General features: G+C 47.6%; 7 protein-coding genes across 7 annotated transcripts; 4 read left to right on the plus strand and 3 right to left on the minus strand.

Moving 5' to 3' along the window:
• Positions 1 to 3,659: 3,659 nt before the first annotated feature.
• Positions 3,660 to 4,896, minus strand: F5891DRAFT_1189731 (uncharacterized protein; the record flags this gene model as incomplete). The annotated part of the gene is made up of 2 exons (XM_041367210.1): positions 3,660 to 4,537; positions 4,749 to 4,896. 2 exons carry the CDS (start codon positions 4,894 to 4,896, stop codon positions 3,660 to 3,662), a joined length of 1,026 nt encoding a protein of 341 aa, XP_041225147.1.
• Positions 4,897 to 5,762: 866 nt separating this feature from the next.
• On the plus strand, positions 5,763 to 8,046 carry F5891DRAFT_1278871 (kinase-like domain-containing protein; the record flags this gene model as incomplete). Its single annotated transcript, XM_041370341.1, has 6 exons — positions 5,763 to 5,891; positions 5,943 to 6,082; positions 6,139 to 6,325; positions 6,384 to 6,923; positions 6,956 to 7,408; positions 7,445 to 8,046. The coding sequence occupies exons 1-6, from the start codon at positions 5,786 to 5,788 to the stop codon at positions 8,044 to 8,046; spliced, it is 2,028 nt and encodes a 675-aa protein (XP_041225148.1). The 5' UTR covers positions 5,763 to 5,785.
• On the minus strand, positions 7,989 to 9,090 carry F5891DRAFT_404009 (uncharacterized protein). Its single transcript, XM_041371714.1, has 3 exons — positions 8,808 to 9,090; positions 8,534 to 8,752; positions 7,989 to 8,482 (listed from the first exon to the last, which is right to left on the minus strand). Exons 1-3 carry the CDS (start codon positions 8,965 to 8,967, stop codon positions 8,202 to 8,204), a joined length of 660 nt encoding a protein of 219 aa, XP_041225149.1. The 5' UTR covers positions 8,968 to 9,090; the 3' UTR covers positions 7,989 to 8,201.
• On the plus strand, positions 9,050 to 9,740 carry F5891DRAFT_1038934 (mitotic-spindle organizing gamma-tubulin ring associated-domain-containing protein). Its single transcript, XM_041361915.1, has 5 exons — positions 9,050 to 9,089; positions 9,145 to 9,207; positions 9,266 to 9,369; positions 9,427 to 9,483; positions 9,562 to 9,740. Exons 2-5 carry the CDS (start codon positions 9,156 to 9,158, stop codon positions 9,580 to 9,582), a joined length of 234 nt encoding a protein of 77 aa, XP_041225150.1. The 5' UTR covers positions 9,050 to 9,089; positions 9,145 to 9,155; the 3' UTR covers positions 9,583 to 9,740.
• An 11-nt stretch (positions 9,741 to 9,751) lies between these two features.
• On the plus strand, positions 9,752 to 13,035 carry F5891DRAFT_403950 (uncharacterized protein). Its single transcript, XM_041371713.1, has 3 exons — positions 9,752 to 10,587; positions 10,647 to 12,710; positions 12,766 to 13,035. The coding sequence occupies exons 1-2, from the start codon at positions 9,936 to 9,938 to the stop codon at positions 12,692 to 12,694; spliced, it is 2,700 nt and encodes an 899-aa protein (XP_041225151.1). The 5' UTR covers positions 9,752 to 9,935; the 3' UTR covers positions 12,695 to 12,710; positions 12,766 to 13,035.
• Positions 13,036 to 14,273: 1,238 nt separating this feature from the next.
• Positions 14,274 to 15,561, minus strand: F5891DRAFT_1038937 (uncharacterized protein). The gene is made up of 3 exons (XM_041361916.1): positions 14,854 to 15,561; positions 14,515 to 14,805; positions 14,274 to 14,457 (listed from the first exon to the last, which is right to left on the minus strand). The coding sequence occupies exon 1, from the start codon at positions 15,251 to 15,253 to the stop codon at positions 14,954 to 14,956; it is 300 nt and encodes a 99-aa protein (XP_041225152.1). The 5' UTR covers positions 15,254 to 15,561; the 3' UTR covers positions 14,274 to 14,457; positions 14,515 to 14,805; positions 14,854 to 14,953.
• Positions 15,562 to 16,301: 740 nt separating this feature from the next.
• On the plus strand, positions 16,302 to 19,498 carry F5891DRAFT_1146949 (glucanotransferase domain of glycogen debranching enzyme-domain-containing protein; the record flags this gene model as incomplete). The annotated part of the gene is made up of 8 exons (XM_041365038.1): positions 16,302 to 16,594; positions 16,641 to 16,786; positions 16,837 to 17,423; positions 17,475 to 18,063; positions 18,113 to 18,624; positions 18,679 to 19,085; positions 19,137 to 19,236; positions 19,281 to 19,498. Coding segments are annotated over exons 1-8 (2,808 nt in total), but the record flags the coding sequence as incomplete, so codon positions are not given.

The following is a 19,498-nucleotide window of genomic DNA, read 5'->3' on the forward strand; positions in this document are numbered from 1 at the left end:
AGGACAGGCTCCTGGGTTTATGGCAAGTTAGAGCTCAACCTCAGCATAAGAGTGAGTTTATTTTCACTGAATCAATTATCAGGGGGGTGCTGTTGCTTGAGGATCACTCTCAGCCTGGTGACTTCCTTATTGTAGATTCAATCGACACTGATATGTTCCTTTGTATGAAACTTCACAAAGACTCCCATGTATACTAATTATTCCAGTGTTATCTTAATCACTCTCTTATGGGAGATTCATGCATAGTCTTTAATCCAAGTTTGCACTGTTCCAGCAGTGCCCAGAAATGTGCAGACTTCAGTGCATGATGTGCACGGGGGCCAATGTTTGATTTTCACGATCTTGGACGAGTCTGGGCTGCGGCCTTGATACGTGCATAATTGTCTGACGATGAGAACTTCGGGTACATAGAGGAATAGTTTCTTCACAGAGATTGTAGCTCCTGCGTGTTTGAGTCTATGAAGGACGCGATTAGCATCAATGCAGTGCTCCCAGACAAATCTATGAATTCCTGAGTTCTCAGTGAGTGTTTCATATGTTCCGTCTGCCTTCTCGTAATGGGTCTTTGCTCCCAGAATATTGATGTCGTCTTGAAAATTTGGAGCTGTTTCGACCTCGTTTTGAAGTATGAAGGCGACATCATTTTGAAACATGGCAGGTGAGTCAGTCCAGCCTTGGGGTAGGACAGTGAGTCTGAAGGTGCCGAGTGGAGTTTGGAAAGTGGTAATGTCACGAGAGTCTTCTGCGAGAGCTCTGTGATCAAATCCAACAAATAAATCCATCATGGAATATATTGAGCATCCAGCACATTGTTCAGCAAAGTGTTCAATGAAGGGCATTGAAGCTGTGTCCTTTACTGTAACAGAGTTCAGTTGTTGTAAGTCATGTACGATACAGATGGCGCCATTCTTCTTCACAACACAGAACCATTGTGACTGATACGACGAGTTTGAAGGTTCATAGACCCTGGACTTGATTTTGGCTTGGATTAGCTTGACAACTTTGTCCTTGATGCCTGGAGGGATAGGAGGCTGTCGGTGAGTCCATGGGGTATGTTCGATAGTGGGAATGATGACAGGGGGAAAATAATCATCTCTAAAATGCCCCTTCTCTGTTTTGTCCCAGGCGAGAGCAAATTCATTGTTAGAAAGCACTTGGGCAGCAAGTTTGCGCTCTTCCGCCCATAAGAATTTGTTTTCGAAGATTTTGAGGTCTTGCATGCATTCTTTGGTGAGACGAGTACCAGGTTGAAATTCTGGAGGTTGAGGTGACAAGGAAGGAAGAGAAAGTAATGGATCTTCGGGGAAATGGTGAATGATTCATATGTGCACCGGCATCGTGGTGGCTACAGGCTTAACCTTATTTGTGACCTTCTTATATGCTAATATGTGGTGGATGGGGTCGAAGTCGAACACTTGTTCTAAGAGCGTGTCGCAGAATGATGTTGCACGGAGTTGAGATGATGGGATGAAAGGTGTGGGTAGGGTCGACTGCATGATGGTTCATGATCTTGATGATAAGAGCTTGGAGACTGAGGGCAGTGTGAAGAAGGCTGCCGATGTGGCTATAAATGATCCTGGTTGGGGCCAAGGTCGTACTGATGTCTTGCAGGTACGAGTATTTGTTACAATAATGCTTTTCTTCCGCTTCTTTGATTCTCTTTGTTCGATAGTATGCTTTCCATTTATGATCACTTACCTTTCTTGGACCATGTACTTATATCTCACGACTACCTTGGTCCGTGCGCACATATTGACTTATTTAAGCACGTGTATTAGCTTTGTAGAACTTCACTTGAATCTTACTAGGTTTTACCAGAACTTCCTTTGCTTAAGACCTCCAATCTTAAGTCGTCTGAACTAGCATTCTTAGTCGAAGCACTCCTTTGACTAAGTCTTTACAGAACCCCTTCTTTTCTGAAGGACCTTACGAAACTCAACAGCCAGAAACTCTGTCGAGTCTCTGTTGTTAGAACTATCCTAGTTCGTAACAGTATTAGTACTATCAAGAGGATTACTTATGGTTATTGACACTTCATCTCGTGTCTCATTCTTGGATAGGCGAACAAGTCTTTGCCATGGTCGTCCCAGTAAGAGTCGATATGGTGTGTCCGGCACCACATATGTGTGTGCCCACGTTTTGATGCCCTCGACATTGATTTCCAACATCTTGACACACCCACCCATCTCCTGCACTCCTCTGTTCGCAGTTTGCATCCTCATGCGAATCCCTTGGTTCCAAGGTGCGTTAGTCTTTCTCCAAACATCTTCTCTAATGACAACGATCTCGGAACCTTCGTCAAGCAATCCTAGCTCTGAGTGGACTCCATTGAGGGTGATGCGAAGCTCTCTGAGTGGAGTAGCGTGCTCAATCTGAACTGGTGGCGATGTCGCAATGATATTGGTGGTAAGTGGTACTGTGGAAGTAGGTACGCGCTGAGTCCTGCAGTGTTCTACAGCTTCTTTTCATAGCTCGGGACTGATGGCCAAGAGATCTGCAATAGTTACATCCGGGATTACTGAGTCAAGGACGTTTCAGAACATGCGCTTGGTTCGTTCTGAATCAGCAGCTTTGGACTCGTAAGTGAAGGAAGGTGGTATCTTCTTGGATTCGGAGTGAGGTTCCGATGTAGAAGCTGGGGATGCTGTGTTGGACGTATTGCTTCGTTCCGAGTCAATGGCCTTCGACTTTGAGTGCGTTATAGCTAAAAATTCGTTTGAAGGCTGACTTTCACCTTCGTCTTCAACTGTTACGACTACCACGTGATTTTCAGCAATTGAAGTACACTGCAAAAAGTATGATTCTGAGATGAAGGCGGTGGTAGGGATGTCATTGGAAGACTGGAGCAAGGTGTCACATTGGGAATTGTCAAGAGGGATAGAATTAGGACCGCTTGCGGGTGTTGAAGCTTGGGCCGTCGCATATCTAGCGTCAATAGCTTGCTTTAACATTTCATTCCCTGTTTGCCTTATGCGGGACTGGTCCGGAAATGCAAAGTATTGTTCATCGCAAATTATACGTCCAGCTCTTAAGTAGTCCCCAGCTATCGCACAGGTCCGAATCACATGTGTCCCTCCACAGAAGAAACACATAGTCCTAGTCTGATTGTTGGGCGAGGATGGTAAGGGAGGAAGAGGAATGTAAGGTAAGGTACCGGATGTTGTGACTGGATTGACGAGTTGATGTGATTTCGGGGCTGCCCAAGCTTGTGCTGCAGCTGGAGCAAGGCATACAAGGCGCGTATAACACCCTGAGTAGGCGGCATCTCCTATATCCAAGGTGTGCATCTTGCGCGCCAGATCCTCTACTTCGTCCATAGTTGATTTGACCGGTACCGGAGGGGAGGTAAATGCTACATGTTTTGTTTGCACTTCTCGTCATACGTCTTGCTTTTCCTCTTCTTCATCATCAGAATCCCAGATTGGTTGTGCCAGCTTAGCTCGGGAGGCTCGATTTTCATGCATGGATTTGAGGCGACTAGCGATGGGCTCATTTAAATCCACGTCAAATGCTTCATCAGAGAATATGAATTGTCCTGCTTCAAGGACTTTCTCGAAATCAGTAGCTTCGTTACGAGTGTAATTAGCTTCCTTGAGTTTGAGTCATCGATCGATAGCATGCCGTGCAGAGTGAGGAAGTCCTTGCCAAAAGTATCTGCCTCATTCGCGTTGGGAGATTTTTGAATTAGTCTCCAGCCATACAGCGATAGGATGAAATTGGCAGTAGTATTGAAGAAGCTCCGTTTCTGTTGAGATGTCGGAGTCCACTGTATTTAGTACTACCCGTTCCAGGTCTCGGATCATATAGTGAGTTCCTTGGTTGGCGTGCAGATATTTTGCAAGGATACTTTGCTTGAATATCATAAAATCTTTACTTTCATAACCCGTTAGCATGACCCAGAAACATTTAGTGAGGACATCTGTATAACAGACAATTGCCTTGCACTTCTGTTCGTCCGTGAGTGTGCATGAGGTTGCTAAATCTTCGAATAGTTCGAAAAAGTCTACAAGCTCCGATGTTTCCCCATTAAAGGAGGGAGCTTTGTTTGATCCAGGGCCAGGCATCACAGCGATACCTTTGTTGGAAGTAGACACGACAGTTTTCATTGAGGGCTTGGTCGATGTGATATGTGACGAGGGAAGGTGAGACGGTGCAGGTGTAGGATTGATGATGGTTGGCGCAAGTGTAACTGGAGGTATGGGAGTGTTTGGGACTGTTGGAATAAGCGGTTGAGTTTGAACAGGAGGGAAAGTGTTGTTTTGACGGATGAATGTTAGGGGTACAGCTGAGGCAATGTTCCTTGTGGCGTCTATGAGAGGTGGTACTGATGGCGTGAATGGAAGAAATCTAGCAGCCAGGAGCTTGAAAGAGGGCAGGGATGGTTCGTCGAGGATTGAAGGAAAGTCCGAAGATAATTCTAAAGCTTTGTCCAATGAGGATCTTGCTGATTCTTCTGAGTTGATGAGGGAGGTTGATAGCTCTAAGAATGGGTTGATAGGTTGGTCTGAAAAAGTTGTAGGATTTGGGAGGGGAGGTTCTGGAATGATAGAAGTGTTGATTGTTGCAGGAAGTTCGTTTCGAGGACATTTCAGGGAGAACTGCGCATTTTTGTGAAAATATTTCGGAATGGTGGGCGATGTTGATTGAGATGAATGAATCTAGAATTTTTTAATGAATCTGTGGATCAAACTGGAAGATCAACGGATCAGAATTGGGTGCAAGGAAAAGTTCGAAAAGGAACCCCTCACGGTGGGCTCCAAATATGTAAGGCTGTTTGAGAGTACGAAAGGGTTTGATGAACGAAGACATGCGATGTGTCGAGAGTAAGATGCAACGTGACAAGAGTAAGATGCGACAGAGTCGTTTTGGCTGGAGTGCTTTCGGCCTTTGGGACATTACAGGTGAAAACTTTTGGATTACACGAGGAATACATGGATATTTGAAGAATATATATACATACAAGTGTGAAAGGGATAGCCGAGTGGCTCAAAATATAGTACAATATGCTGAGAAACAAAGGGAAATTTGATGAAAGGGACTTTGGAAGAAGGGTGAGTGTGACAAGAAGGCTCGTGTTCTACACAAGGTGATGGCATCACGTGACATAAGATAAGGTGTTTCTAAGTACAAGAGGAATCATAAAAATATGAAGGAATGTATCCACGTGTCTTGGATATGAAGAGTAGAGGTCTTTGCATTGTTGAGACACGCGGACTGTGTTTGCATTAGTTATAAGTTCAGTCGGAGTGCAGAGGACATAGTATCCTTACAATACTACAGTAACTGTGAGCTTGCACAAACTGTGGAGTCCTGTGGCTTGCTGTCACAAGACTCCAAGTATGTGACCTCTGTGAGAAAGATGTGATTTACTGATGTACATTAATTCTCTAATACAAGACATGTCAGTAAATGTATCTGAATGTATCTGACATATGTCTGATAGATAATGTGCTTGATGTCAGCATGCTTGGGTGACATGTCAAACACTGGATAGTGTTGGTGGTGGTGTCAGAAAATTCAACATATCAGGTGATGTCTGGACTCTGGATTCAGTAATTTTAGTGATGTGGTGAGCCTGAATGCGATGTCAGTGCAGGCGTAGGCTGCATCATTATCAAGAAAACAAATATGTTGTTCTTGGTTGTAATAGTACTTTGCAAGTCCTTGTAGGGGATGGTGGAGGTTGGCGGCAAGAAGGTCAAAACGCGTGACTCGCGTGTTATTTGTTTCTATTTGGCTACTCTTTGCCCGAAAATCTGTCAGCCCAATCTTCCTTATAACCATTATGGATCACGACTATCCAAGGCTTCCGCGGCGGAATCGTAGCGGGGACGATCCAAAGATGATTGGACTATGGAAGGTTGGAAGGACTATTGGCAAGGGAAGCTCAGGTATCTATCTGGGTTGCTGGCAAACCATGCGCTTTCACTGATCCCAACTAGGCCGTGTAAGGATCGCACGACATTCAAAAACAGGACAATGTGCCGCAGTAAAGATTGTGTCACAAAACGTCCTCGTGAACCCTATCACCAAGCTTGTCGACTCCGCGGAGCATATACTTCTCAGCATTGAACGTGAAATCGTGATGTGAAGCTCATCGACCATCTAAACATAATGCGCCTCTATGACGTGTGGAAGACCTCCAGCGAGCTCTTCGATTATCTGTGCAACAAGGGGCGGCTATACACCTTCGAAGCATTGGGCTACTTCCAGCAAATCATCTCCGCAATCGACTATTGCCATCGACTCAACATTGCGCATAGAGATCTCAAGCCTGAGAACCTTCTCGTGGACCAAAACAAGAACATCAAGGTCGCAGACTTTGGTATGGCTGCTTGGCAGGCCAGGTCCAAAAATGGATTATTTCAGACGGCATGTGGAAGCCCTCATTATGCCGGAAGTCATCATGGGGAAGGAGTACAATGGACGCGCTTCTGATATCTGGTCCTGTGGCGTGATTCTATTTGCCTTGCTTGTGGGACGCCTTCCGTTCGATGATGAGGACCTACCAACACTGCTAGATAAAGTCAAGTCGGGAAAGTTTGATATGCCAGCCGGGATCGATCTCTTGGCCAAGGATCTTATCACAAAGATGCTGCAGAAGGACGCTGTGAAGCGCATCACGATCCCTGAAATTCTCGCTCACCCATTCTACCTTTCCCAAAAGCCAAAGTCTGTGGACGCGAGCACGCCGAGGCTCAATGATATAGCAAGACCTCTCTCTGACCTTGAAGACATTGACCAAGATATTCTCGCGAACCTCCGCACGCTTTGGCACGATACATCCGAGGAAGACATCAAAGCTAGCCTCAAGAGCTCCGAGCCAAACTGGCAAAAAGGCGTTTACCGACTGCTCACCAATTATCGGGACAAGCACTTGGAAAATTACGACGAGGAAGAGGAGATGGTGCAAAGAAATATACGTAGGAAGAAATCAATCGGGAATGACCCTTAGGGCATGACTGGGATCACATCCCAAACACCCCACCTGGCACGCGCGCCTTCGTTTCTTCCTCCTCGCGTAGGGCAGCTGGTCGCACGCTTCCCCTGCACAGCGATGATAGTGATAGAGACTGCATACAACCAGGCACTCCTCGTATAACTCTGTGTTCACCGACGCTGCCACATCCAGGGGCTGATCTCCGCTCTCCTTTGTCGTCATATATTACATCGCCCTTACCACCCACGGCTGGTTCTACAAATTTGCCTGCGATTGAAGTCCCGGAACTCAAAGATGATAAGATGCAGTATTTTTTCCAGCAAATTGTGGAACATCTTAATGCAATGGAGTCGCGCACTGCAGGCACACCCGTCTTGATCTTGGAAACACCTCAGCTCTACCCACACCTGTCAATATCGAATTTGACAAGCATCGGAAAGGCAACATTGTGCAGACCAGGGGCTATTCGTCACCCCAGGAGATCATATCCGACGCGGATATAAGGCGCGAACGACGAAAAGGAGAATATATCTCTCAGTGTCAGTGGACCCGGAATTGTCAAGAAGTCATCTCTGCGGAGCAACGATGCTGACAGACGGTCTGCGTTCCGTGTGCAAATCATTGGGCTACCGCTCAACAAGCTACGCAAGAAGGGCAGCGGCGACACCGCGGCCGCCGTCTCACCTGCGTTTTCTGACAGTTCATTCACTCTTCCCGGGACGCCGCGGCGTTGGCTTGATAGTGTTTTCAAGTTCAAGCCAATAACGTACCAGCTTTTGTCCACGCATGACGGGTTCACATCACGCGAGAAGTGCCGTCGAATGCTGGTGAACATGGGCGTCTGCGTAGTCCTCACGCATGCGGAACAATCAGGTGTGCTCAAGTGCAGAACAAATGATACGAAGGATCTACCTGGATTTCTGCCGGCGCTGAAGTCAGTGCGGTTCCGCGTGGAGGTGCAGAGGCCGAGGCCTGTGCAAATCACTGCTGGATATCAGGTTGTACTACACTTGATACAGGAAAGGGGCGCGTTATCAAGCTTCCAGGTAATTTATCAAAAGGAACTGGGAGTTGGATATCCCACGAATGCCGATGACACCGAATAGTCCACTTTTCAGCCCCACAGAAACCGAGATGGGAGGGTACGAATTTAGCGAGAGGTTGGTGTACGTTGATTAGCTTACTGGTACGATCTGTGAGACATGTAAAATTATTTTACAGTAGATACCGCCAACATTGGTATTCAAATTTTGTGTCTCATCTATGGAAGTGGACCATCCATCATCATCATTGTGCTTGCGAACCGTGATGGGGGTTCAATGAGGAGCGTGTCATCACGATCAGTGACCATGGCTTCATCGATGGCTTGCGGAGGAACTGATTCTTTGAGGGAATGGTGTTCCCCTTGTTTTGATATGACTGCAGACGTAGGATCTACACTGCTGATTCGGATGAAACGTAGGAGCTGGATGTAAGCAACTTCCGTCTGATCCCATTTGCGGAATAGCTTAACGGTAGCTTCATGTGTAAGATCAGGCACATCTGCGCAATATGATCAACAAAGGCAAGGCAGTATGAACAAATCAATCTTACCCATTCCTGTGCGGTATTGTTCTGATTCACGGAGCTTGATCTCCTCCAGCTTCAACTCCTTGGTGCTTTTCGGTCGGCCCTTACGGCGAGCAGTTCTCTCCTGCTCGAGCTCATCGTCATGGCGTGTTAACCACACATTACTAATGATGGAATGTAGCTCTTCGAGGGAGAGCGTGCCTTCTGGAGATATTGCATGGTAGAAAAATCCGTATACATCGGCTGAGGTTCACCGCATGAGAAGATGTGTGACATCAACGCAACATGGGATACGCACCCTGGGCAGAATGCTTCTTTGTTCGCTTTGATGCTGCGTCCGCGAGTTTTGCTTTTCGCAGCTGGACCCGGCTCAGCTGACCGGCCTTGCGGGAGTCTGGGTGAAAGACTTTTTCTTTCTTTGGCCTCGAGGTGCTTTTGGGTGTTTTTGAGGGAGCCATATTGGCATGAACTCGGAGGTGGGCTGCTGCAGGCTCATTCAAGTTTCTGCGTATATTGATTTCCTTTCTGGGATTTCTGTCCCTTGGAAGTGTTTCCCCACTGAACTTCAGCTAGGAGGCCCGTAAGTCAAAATTCTCATCTAGTCATAGCGGTACATCTCAATGATCTTCAACCAGGCGTTGACCTCATGTCGTCTAAAGAGGCAGACAGAATTAGTGCTGCTCAGCAGACCCTTGACAGTATGTTATCGAAGTTACACATGCGCCGTATTACAACCCTCATGAATGCGGTTCACAGCCCTCTATGAGATCTCTCAGCTGCTTAATACACAGCTTGATAAGGAGACGCTCGCGACATGTGTGGGTATGATCGAGAGTGGTGTCAACCCAGAGGCCCTTGCAGTATGCTGGTATCCGAGTGGTCTAAAAGCAATTTGGGACTGACAATTACTTATGCAGGCTGTCGTCCAGGAGCTGCGTCGTGAAACAGCTACTGCACAGAACGCACACTCTGATGTGCGTTGAATTGTTAGTAAGACACGTAAAAGAGTTCTCATACGCCCGACGGCCGTCGGGTCCGAATGCATGTACCAGGTCTTTTTTTATCGTGGTTGATCAAGCAGAGTCTCCAAGCAGTTGTGCCACATACAACCTACTGAGGTCGCCCTTCGAGCAGACATAGGGCTTGATATGTAATTTGACTTTGTTTTAAGCGTATTGAGCGTAATCATCTTGTAGACTTGGAAGAACACGTTTGAGCCAGTTTGAACTCAGTTTGATGACATGCCGTAGCTGCCGCGCCAAAGAGCTTTGGCAAGCGTTAAATTTATACCACCGCAAGGCAACTTCGGCCACTCTTCTTACTAGTGGCCTTCATCATCAACCTCCTCGACGTCCGAGCACTGTTCACGACGACCGCGCTATCTTACTGACACTCTTTTTCTTCTTGACGTCCGCTTCTCCCAGGCATGCAGCCCTCACAGTTGGAGATTCAGCGCGAGGTCGAGGCTTTGCGAGACATAAAGCGGCGTTCTACAGCACAAGGCGGTCCAGGTGCTCTTATTCTTGATCCTGATCTTCCGAACCCATCGTCTCCACCCTCACCAACATCTAGCTACTGGACTGCCACTGCGCCCCAGCAGTTACCAGATGGTGACTCCAGCAGCAGCTCTCACGAAGGCAGCTCTAGCTCAGAGGAGCGAAGCGTGGGCTTAGATGATCCTTTTCATCTTTTCTGGGTGCCAGCTCGTTTTCATCCTGAAATCGATCCGGGCCAGTTTAGCGCTTTTCTCAAGGAACACGCACGTACTCCGCCCCCAGATGGCGCCTCTGGACCTCTTCGATCAAATTCTTTGAGCATTCCTTCCACAGGTTTGGGACGCAAACGTTCAATGCTCAGCAGGCAGTATAAACCATCAGAGAATGACCAGGTCGAGGACGAGGATGAGAAGATCGTCCCCTCGCGCCCAAATCGCACACCTCTTGCAAATGCGCCACAGCTTACTATCAGCGACTTGCAAAGGCTGGAAACACTGGCAGAAGAGGCCTCAAAGAGCGACGATCCTACAAAACTTAGGAACGTGCTCAGGCGAAGTTTAAGCCTTAATGTGTCTCCTTCAGGTCAGTATGCAGAATAACTTCGAGTTGTCCTTAGCATCTGCTCAAGGCCTTGTCTTCAGCCATGGACAGGATGGACGACATTCCTGACATGCCAGATGAGGTCGATGCACCTATCATCGTTCCTCCTCCCGGCCTAATTCTTCGTCGAGCTGCGCGCACTAAGATCCGGAAGACCACCTTACCTGGTGATGGCGGTGGCCATCGGTTTGGGTCCGGACGCAGGCCTCGTGCTGCCGCACAGGGAGAACCACGTACCTCCAGTGACCTGTCTTCCAGTGATCACGTCTCGTCAAGTGATCACGGTGATATCACAGAAACAGGTAGACGACCTCGTGCCCTTTCTAACGAAAGCATTACAAGTGATGGCCATACTTTACAAACTGACGTGCTCATAGACGAAACACTCATCCTTGAAGCATACCTCTGTGACGTACCTGATGGTGAAGCTCCTTCAATCTTATCGCTAAACTCCGACCCCCCATTATTATCATTTTCTCCAGCACGCGATGAGCCCCCACCGACCCAAACCGAACCTAGCCCGGATACTCCCACCAATGCGATAGTTTTACATCACCCTCAACCACAGAGACTTACTCTGACCTCTCCTTCCGAAGAGTCGTCTCGAACGCCATCCCCCGATGCATCTACCTTGGCATCTACCGAAGCTATATCGACATCCAGCCTCCCACAGAAAACCCCAAGCCCTGTGCCAAAGAAGGAGAAGGACCGTAAGGGCCTGTTTAAATGGGGCAGCGACAAAGGCGGGAAGAAGAACGGCAAGGATAGGGAACGCGAGAAGGAAGTGCAGCGAGTGGAAAAGGAGAAGGAGGGCGGGTTCTTCGGATCCTTGTTCAGCAGCAAGAAAAAGGGAGACGAGCAGGCATCTCAGCCGCATCCATACGGGTCTGGGCGAGAGGCTGCTACTGCCTTACTTGGCCAGTCAAAATCTTCAAAACAGTATGTTCCTTCGCCGTCGCCACAACTGCCCGGCGGGCAAGGCGTGTACGCTCGATATCCCATCCACGTGGAGCGCGCGATCTATAGACTAAGTCATATCAAGCTGGCAAATCCTCGAAGGCCGCTGTACGAGCAGGTTCTCATCAGCAATCTGATGTTCTGGTATCTCGGTGTCATCAACAAGACGCAGAACCCTGCGGCAACTCCTGTGGCACAAAATCAACCAGCTACTACCGCCCTGACCGCGTCCAATCCTGAAAATGAACAGGTAGAGAGGGAGAGTGAACGTCGAGAAGCGGAAGAGAGGCAGAGGGTTGAGAATGAGCGACTTGAGAGAGATAGGGAGATTGAGCGTGAAAGAGAGCTTCAACTTCAGCAGCAGCAACCACAGAAAAAGGAGTCTCAAAGGAGAGGCGCTCTTACAAAGCCCCCTAGCGGATCGCAAGGAGCTCGAAGGGTCGCTGAAATGCCAATTAAGGGTCCTCAATACGAGATGCAGCATAGAGAAATGGAGCAGCAGTACAATGGATCCAGCTACGGATATGGTTCCTCATCTCCGACGCCACTTGGTGGCGGTCCACCAAGGATGCAGCGACAGTCAAATCCGCCAGTTCATACGCCCCAGATTGTCCAGCCACAATCAACAAATTACATGTATCCCGGGTACTCGGGGCCTGGAGCGGCAGATCAACAACAGTTTCCACTTGACGCTATGCAGCCTACTGACTCGTGGACTTCGCCATCCACTCCTGGAGCTCCGCCCTTGTCGCGCACGCGATTAACTCCATCACCCCCACCTAATCATGCCCCAAGTAATACTTCCCAGCAAGCTCCTGCACGCCGTTCGCGGTCTCCACCGGCCCAAAATCATAATAAATACTCTGCGAATGCGTCACCCGCTGCCACTAATCGTGTCCAAGCCACACGGGCTACAACACGCTCATTATCTGCGACTGCGACTACGGGTGCTACTCCAGCCCTCCCCGCTGAAACAAAGACCAGGAAGGTAGCCAGTGCTCATGCCGTTATGTCAACACCACATAACAGAAGACCAAGAGCACATGCAGAACCTGCACTTCCGCTCCGCACAGAGCGGGGCGAGGAGGAAGACGTTCCCCTAGCAGTGTGGCAACAACAACGCCGAAAATAATCGCTGGCTGGTTAATGTGAGTGCAGGTCTCTTTCATCGATACATTCTCTTTCACTAACGACATGATTAAGTTTTGCCTAGTTTGCTCTTCTGTCCCCCACTTGCTAGTTGCTTTTTATATCTCCGCGAGCTTGTAACCCTGACAATGGTTCCAGCTATGTAAGATCCATGACGTTCAGGATATTTTGGGGATAAGTCGTTCACCCATCGGACCATTTTACCATACAGTACTACTGCTTTATTACCCCAGCATCACGTTGTATTTGCGTCGTTCAGCAGAAGCACCGCGGCATCTTCCTGCTTATACTTTCGTTGTATTCACAGTGGACTTGTAATCAAGGATCTATCAGAATTTGGACATTGGTGGATCTTTCTCTTTTGGCGCAAAGAAGCTTTTCCGACATCCTTCAACGTCTGAAGGAGAAGGCTCATGTTGTCACTGTGTAGCCGCTAGAGCAGGTACTTGTCGCCTTGTTCCCTCCAGCAGATATCATTTCACTAATCATTTTAATCTTCGGCTTCAAGGCTTTGCACTGGTTTGAAGAAGGGCTGTCCACTGACTTACTAACTCTACATAAATGGTCAGCCTGTGATATCGGACAGTTACTAGCAGAGAATCTGTCGGGGATTACAGCACATCAATTTGCGTTTTGCTTCGAATTTCCCTCGTTCACGAGTTGCAGCTTCGTGTCATGGAAATGCACCATTTCCTTTGGGGAAATGAGATTATGTTAACAGGGACAAGCAGCCAGTCTCGCCCCTTCGATGTTAGAGTTTGGTATTTTCACCCTTCGTCGTCGTTCGTTGTTCGGATAGTGCCGACTTCGTATATATACCTATGTCGTAGACTGTCCTCTTCTTGTCGTCTCCCGCCATGTCGTAGACACTTCTTACAGCGTTGTTCTCCAGCTTCTATATTCGAACGTATCACCGTGTTGGAGGAAGGCGGCCCCTACACATGTTTCTGTACTGCACCCTTATGTGACCGGCTTGAATGAAAAACAAGAAATTATAGCTCAATATTTGTCTATCACGTGTATGCGGGACACCTTCCAGATATCTTGGAAGGACATTTGCGGAAGCATCTTACTGCAGTGGAACTCGGAACCGAGCTCCTTTTTTTTTTTGAACAAGTATCGATATCGCGGTCTGCCCTGACGAACCTGTGCAACCTACTAGGATGGAAACCCGCTCTCGTGGTGGAAGGACTCTCCCTCATCCCTGCTTAAAACCTATTACACCAGGGAATGCCGCCCTCCCGGCCATCAGTAAAACATCAACTTATCTCTGTCATATCTATATCATTCCCCTCCAAACTTGGAAAATGCCACTGTAGTTGTGATTGAAGTTGTTACCAAGATGACGTATATTGCAAAACCCACCGGCCATGGTAAAGTTGACGAGAACGACAACATCTATTTGAGGACCAGCGGTAACCGGTAATGCCCTGCCCTGCCCTGGTCATGGTTACCAAGGTGGTTGCACACAGGCTCAGCGAGGACCTGTAGGATACAGCGAGCTTCAGTAATACATCATTTTATTCTAATATCGAATATAATATAATATATGTGTGGTGTACCAGGATTCCAGGTTAACAACTTACATTCATCTGTAGAGGAATTTTCAACCACCAGATCCTCCTCCTCTGCAATTGTCTTTGCCGTTGTCGCTGCTTTGATACCATCAATCTCTGCCACGCCCATTAATGCGGGCATCGATCAATGTCCTTCGTCTTGCACGAGTGACGAGCAATGCTGGGAATGCTTTTTCGGGGTTTGCGTGAGTATCAATAGGTTTCCTAGATTCGATACACGACTCACCTGCATGAAAGAACCAATTTCACTGCAAAGTGAGTTGTATTTCTTCTGTCACATCGATGCAGTATGGGACGTGCAAATTGCTAGTGATTGGTCAAGTCAATTAAACGTGCATCAAGTCCAATTATAGAGTTGGCGTGGTTTCGGTTCAACTAGGAATGCATGTCTGTAGATATATATAAGACGTGTTGCTTGAAGGATACAAAAATAATACTATTCTGTTCACGGCGCGGCCTTGTAATGTCAGTAACTCTTGCCCCTGCTGAATATTGAATCACCGAAGACGGGCCTGTACTACGATTATAAGTATATATGCGCACGATGGACCTTATCAAAACACACCTAGGTCCCGAACCGTACAGTTCCCAACTCCAACTTTCGACATTGATCGTTTCAACGACGTCCGACAAGATCTAGATGCGCACTATGTGGACCGAAAAGCTCAGGCTGCGTCACATGATATTTGATAATCGTCCCAGAGGCGAAGTATATGACAAGCGCAGGATCGCCTATAATGATGGTATGCACCTGTAGAATGTATCATAAGTGAAGGTTCATTGGTTCGTTTCGTCTTGGAAGACTCGTGGGTGGTTGTAGCATGTGTGACAAGAATCTTGTCTGCAATCTCAAGAAGGTAAAAGAAAACTGAGAGGCTACCAAAAATAGATCCTGGATGAACATGAAGGAGTGCCCAGACAAGGTTAAGACAAAGGTTTAATGAGACGAGTGAAGGGATTTTCATCTTGGACCTTGAATGCGAACATTGGTAGACTGGTCATTGAAACTAAGAATGGCTCGATCTGATAAATCATGATGTTGGCATCTGCAGTTAATTTGTGTGGACGTGGTGGATGACTGCAATGTTCCAGGTAATGGAACTTTCGTCAATAGTTGAGGTGCGGGAATTGTCTGATCCGATAGCCTTGAGGCATTTAGCGACGTTTGCCATGAGATAGCATTGACCGATCATGGTCCGCAAAGTTTTAGCAGTTTGCAAGCAGAATTAGAAGACAGTTAATCATGTGCACAAGTACCACAGTACTAGTGTTCTACTCAGTTAACTGGCATCAACGTCCTTGGCTTTGTCTTATGTAATTGGGTACATGTACTTACTACTTAAGTTAGATTTTACCAAAATTATCTATCAAAAGCATTCTAGCTCGATTTCGTGATGTGATCAGGCTGATGAGCAGCCTGAAATGTTGGATGGTGATGAAGAATATCGAAATGGGTAGAGGAATCTCAAGAATGGGGACAGAAGCAACCGCACCACACCTCAATGAAGATCCGTCGGGATAAGTTGAAGCGCTTAGCGAACCGTGTACGACTACTGGAACCCTTCGGGTCATTATCCGGATCCGAATGGAGGTTGTTTGATAATTTTAAACCGTGTTATCACACAGCCCTCATCTTCCCCAATACTTTTATGCAGGCCGAACCATTCCAAGTCGGACCAAATTGGAAAGGCTTCCAAGGGGTGTTGCTTACAGAAAGATCAACGATTCAAATCGCTGTGGAGTGGAGTCGATGGTGTAGTACTAGTTGGCATACCTATTGTGCATAGAATGGCTGAAAAAGCTATCATCGTGAGACTAGGGCAAATGTTGAAGACGTACGTGAGATACAAAAATGATCCTCTAGAACATGAAGATCTGAGGATTTATCGATTGATATCGTGAGAATTCGTCGCATAACAGGGGAAGTCCCATTTTGGCGGGCCAGTTCTTGACGTCACTACAAGGTATTTGCCATGAAAACATAAAAGGTCTATATCAAGCTCAGCGGCTCCGCTTCACTTATCATTTCCCATTTCCCTACCAACTCACTCAGTGTTATGGCGAAGGCATCGAAGGACATTGATAAAGTGGCACAAAAACAAGTCACATCCTTCCTACAGCTAAAACAGACAGATTCAAGCACATCCCACGCACTCCAAACGCTCGATAACGATGTAGTTACGCCAAAGACTCCAGCAGATGAAGGAAAGCAGTTTTTTCTCGGTGAACGGAGTGCAGATGAGCGGCCGATATCCGTCTACGAGCTAAGATTGGATCCCGATGGTGGGCCTAACAAAGACCGATCTGTGAGTGCTGTCACTGAGCCATCACAATCAAGTTAAAATCATGTAGTATATCCGGCTTCCGCCAGCATATATTCCATACATTTTACGCGTCTCTCTTGACGCAGGAACACCAGCTTCAAAGAATGGCGTATTCAAGACCAATTTCCCTTTGGATGGCGGCGTATTCGAACGAAACAAGTTTGTTGAGCGCAAGTGAGTCTCACGTACGTATTCAAGGCATACCGAGTTTAGACCTTCTATAGGCTTCCCAGTGACTTCTCGAAACCTATTCAAGTGGATTTACCTATCTCTCATGCGGGAGCATTCAAGTATTGGGTCGAGTACGATGGCGAAGTTCCCGGAGAACGTGCCAAAGGGAGAGAAGGTTACTTTAATATAGATCCAATCTTGCGCACCAAAGCGCGATCCCCAATTCTTTCGTCAGACATGAAGCCACTGAGTCCTGCGCAGGGCGGCGCAGTTCTTTCACCGGAGATCGTGTACTTGCCTCTGGACGGCCTGGCTATACTCACCGTTGTTTCGAAATGGATGGGCCCAATTTCAAACTGGCGAGAACATTTCACCGAGGCAGGTGATCGTGGTTATACCATGTTGCATTGGACACCGCTACAGGAACGGGGCTCAAGTGACAGCCCATACTCCATTAAGGACCAGAAACATTATGATCCCTCCATCTTTATGAGCAGCGTTGATCCAGGTACTATCGATACTCAGGTTAAGGAGATTTTGCGTGTGGCGAAAGAGGAATACGGTCTACTAAACCTGACCGATGTCGTGCTAAACCACACTGCTAGCGACAGTCCCTGGCTCATCGACCACCCAGAGGCTGGTGAGTAACAGGAAACAAGGTACCGGAAGTCGCAGATTAACACTGTTCCAGGGTACAGTCCGGAAAATACCCCCCATCTGACTTCTGCTTTCGAACTTGATACCGTGATCCTGGAATTTTCTTCGTCTGTTGCATCAAAGGGCCTCCCTACACAAGTTCGATCTGAAGCCGACATTGACGTGCTCATGACTGGCCTGGCTGAATCCATCAAGGCCCATAACATGTGGCAGTACTATGTCCTAGATGTCGAGCGGGAGAAAGAAGTGGTGAAAGATGCAATAAAGAATGGGAAAATTGTACCATGGAGGGGCCCTGACGTTGCTGGAAAATCTGTTGTTGCACTGGCCGAAATTGCTAAGACCTCATCCGTTGTTTCAGGTCTCGGCGAACTGGGTTCGCGCTATGGCGCTCGCTCAGATGGCGAGATGGCAGCAGGACTCCTCAAAGCAGCGTCCGTAAACATCGTAAACGATGCCGATATCCTGGTGGAAATCTGGGATCGCGTGGTTGACGTGATCAATGTCCCCCTCTACGAGGAGTGGGAAAAGGACACGAAGATTGCTCTAGATCACGTGAAGAATCGCCTCAAGTATACTCGGCTGGAGGAGAATGGCCCAAAACTTGGTGAGATTTCAGCGAGGTAAGCAACCGAAAATATATCTCAACTGTACGTGCTAATGTGGGAGCAGCTGTCCTCTTGTAGAGTCATATTTCACTCGTTTGACACCGCCTGGTCCGTTTGACCAGGGGAAATATAGTGTCGCCAATAACGGTTGGATATGGGACGCGGACCCACTTCAGAATTTTGCCCTCCCACCGTCAAAAGCTTACCTCCGGCGCGAGGTCATCGTATGGGGCGATTGTGTGAAGCTTCGATATGGCTCGGGGCCAGCTGACAATCCATGGCTTTGGGAGCATATGATGTCCTACGTAAGGATGCTTGCAGCCACATTCGATGGCTTTCGTATCGATAATTGTCACTCAACACCGGCGCATGTCGGTGTTGCAATGCTCGATGTGGCTCGTATCGTCAATCGAGATCTTTACGTCTGTGCCGAGCTTTTTACGGGCAGCGAGGAGATGGATCTACTATTCGTGCAGAGATTGGGCATCAACAGTCTCGTTAGGGAAGCAGGTAACGCCTGGGATCCCAAGGAGTTCTCGAGAGTCATGTATAGATTCGGCCTTGGAAAACCGCTCGGTGAGTCACACAGGTCATTATGCTGTATAATGGGTGTTGATGTACCCATTATAGGATCTATGGATAATGCATGCTTGACAAACATGGAAGAACTCGATCCTCCCTTCGGAAAAGGTCCAACGCGTCCATGCATCGTCAGCCCTTTGAACGGCTCTGTGCCTCATGCACTCATGTACGATCTCACGCATGACAACGAGTCCTATCTCGACAAACGTTCTGCAGAGCATGCACTGTCCGTCGCTGGCATTGTCACATTTGGTTACTGTGCAATTGCTTCAGTGAAAGGTTTTGATGATCTATATCCGAAGCTAATTAATCTTGTCGAGGAAAAGCGGCAATACGAGCTAACTCGGCTTGGCGAAAATTCGGGCATTGCAAGGGCAAAGAGATTGCTGAATGGCTTGCATCGGGAAATGATTCTTGGTGGATTCGAGGAGGGCCATTACTGGCAAGAGGGTGATGTAATTATACCATTTTGGCTTTCTTTCGTGCAGGTGCTAACAGTCAACAAGTATATCCTCGTTCAGCGGATGCATCCGACCATTCAGAAGGGTTATCTACTCATTGCCCATACTGCATTCTCAAAGGGCGCAAAGATCGCGGCGTCGGTGCGTGCTACTGTACGATTTACATGACTCACTCTAACCGATTTATAGTAAACACTATAGAGTTGTCTACCAGAGCTCGATTCATATATGGCGCTTCGATCGAATTTTCATCATACGAAACGCCATATGATTCCAACACAATCCGAGGGCTTCCCGGGAAGCTGGTTGAAATTCCCAATGTTGTCGTCCCACAGATATCGCATGATGTTGCGTCGTTCTGCAGGATCACAGTCCCAGACTACTTCCCGCCTGGAAGTATTCTCATT

The sequence above is a fragment of the Suillus fuscotomentosus genome (genome assembly GCF_016647785.1).
Source record: "Suillus fuscotomentosus strain FC203 chromosome Unknown F5891scaffold_32, whole genome shotgun sequence".
Classification (NCBI taxonomy): Eukaryota; Fungi; Basidiomycota; class Agaricomycetes; order Boletales; family Suillaceae; genus Suillus; species Suillus fuscotomentosus.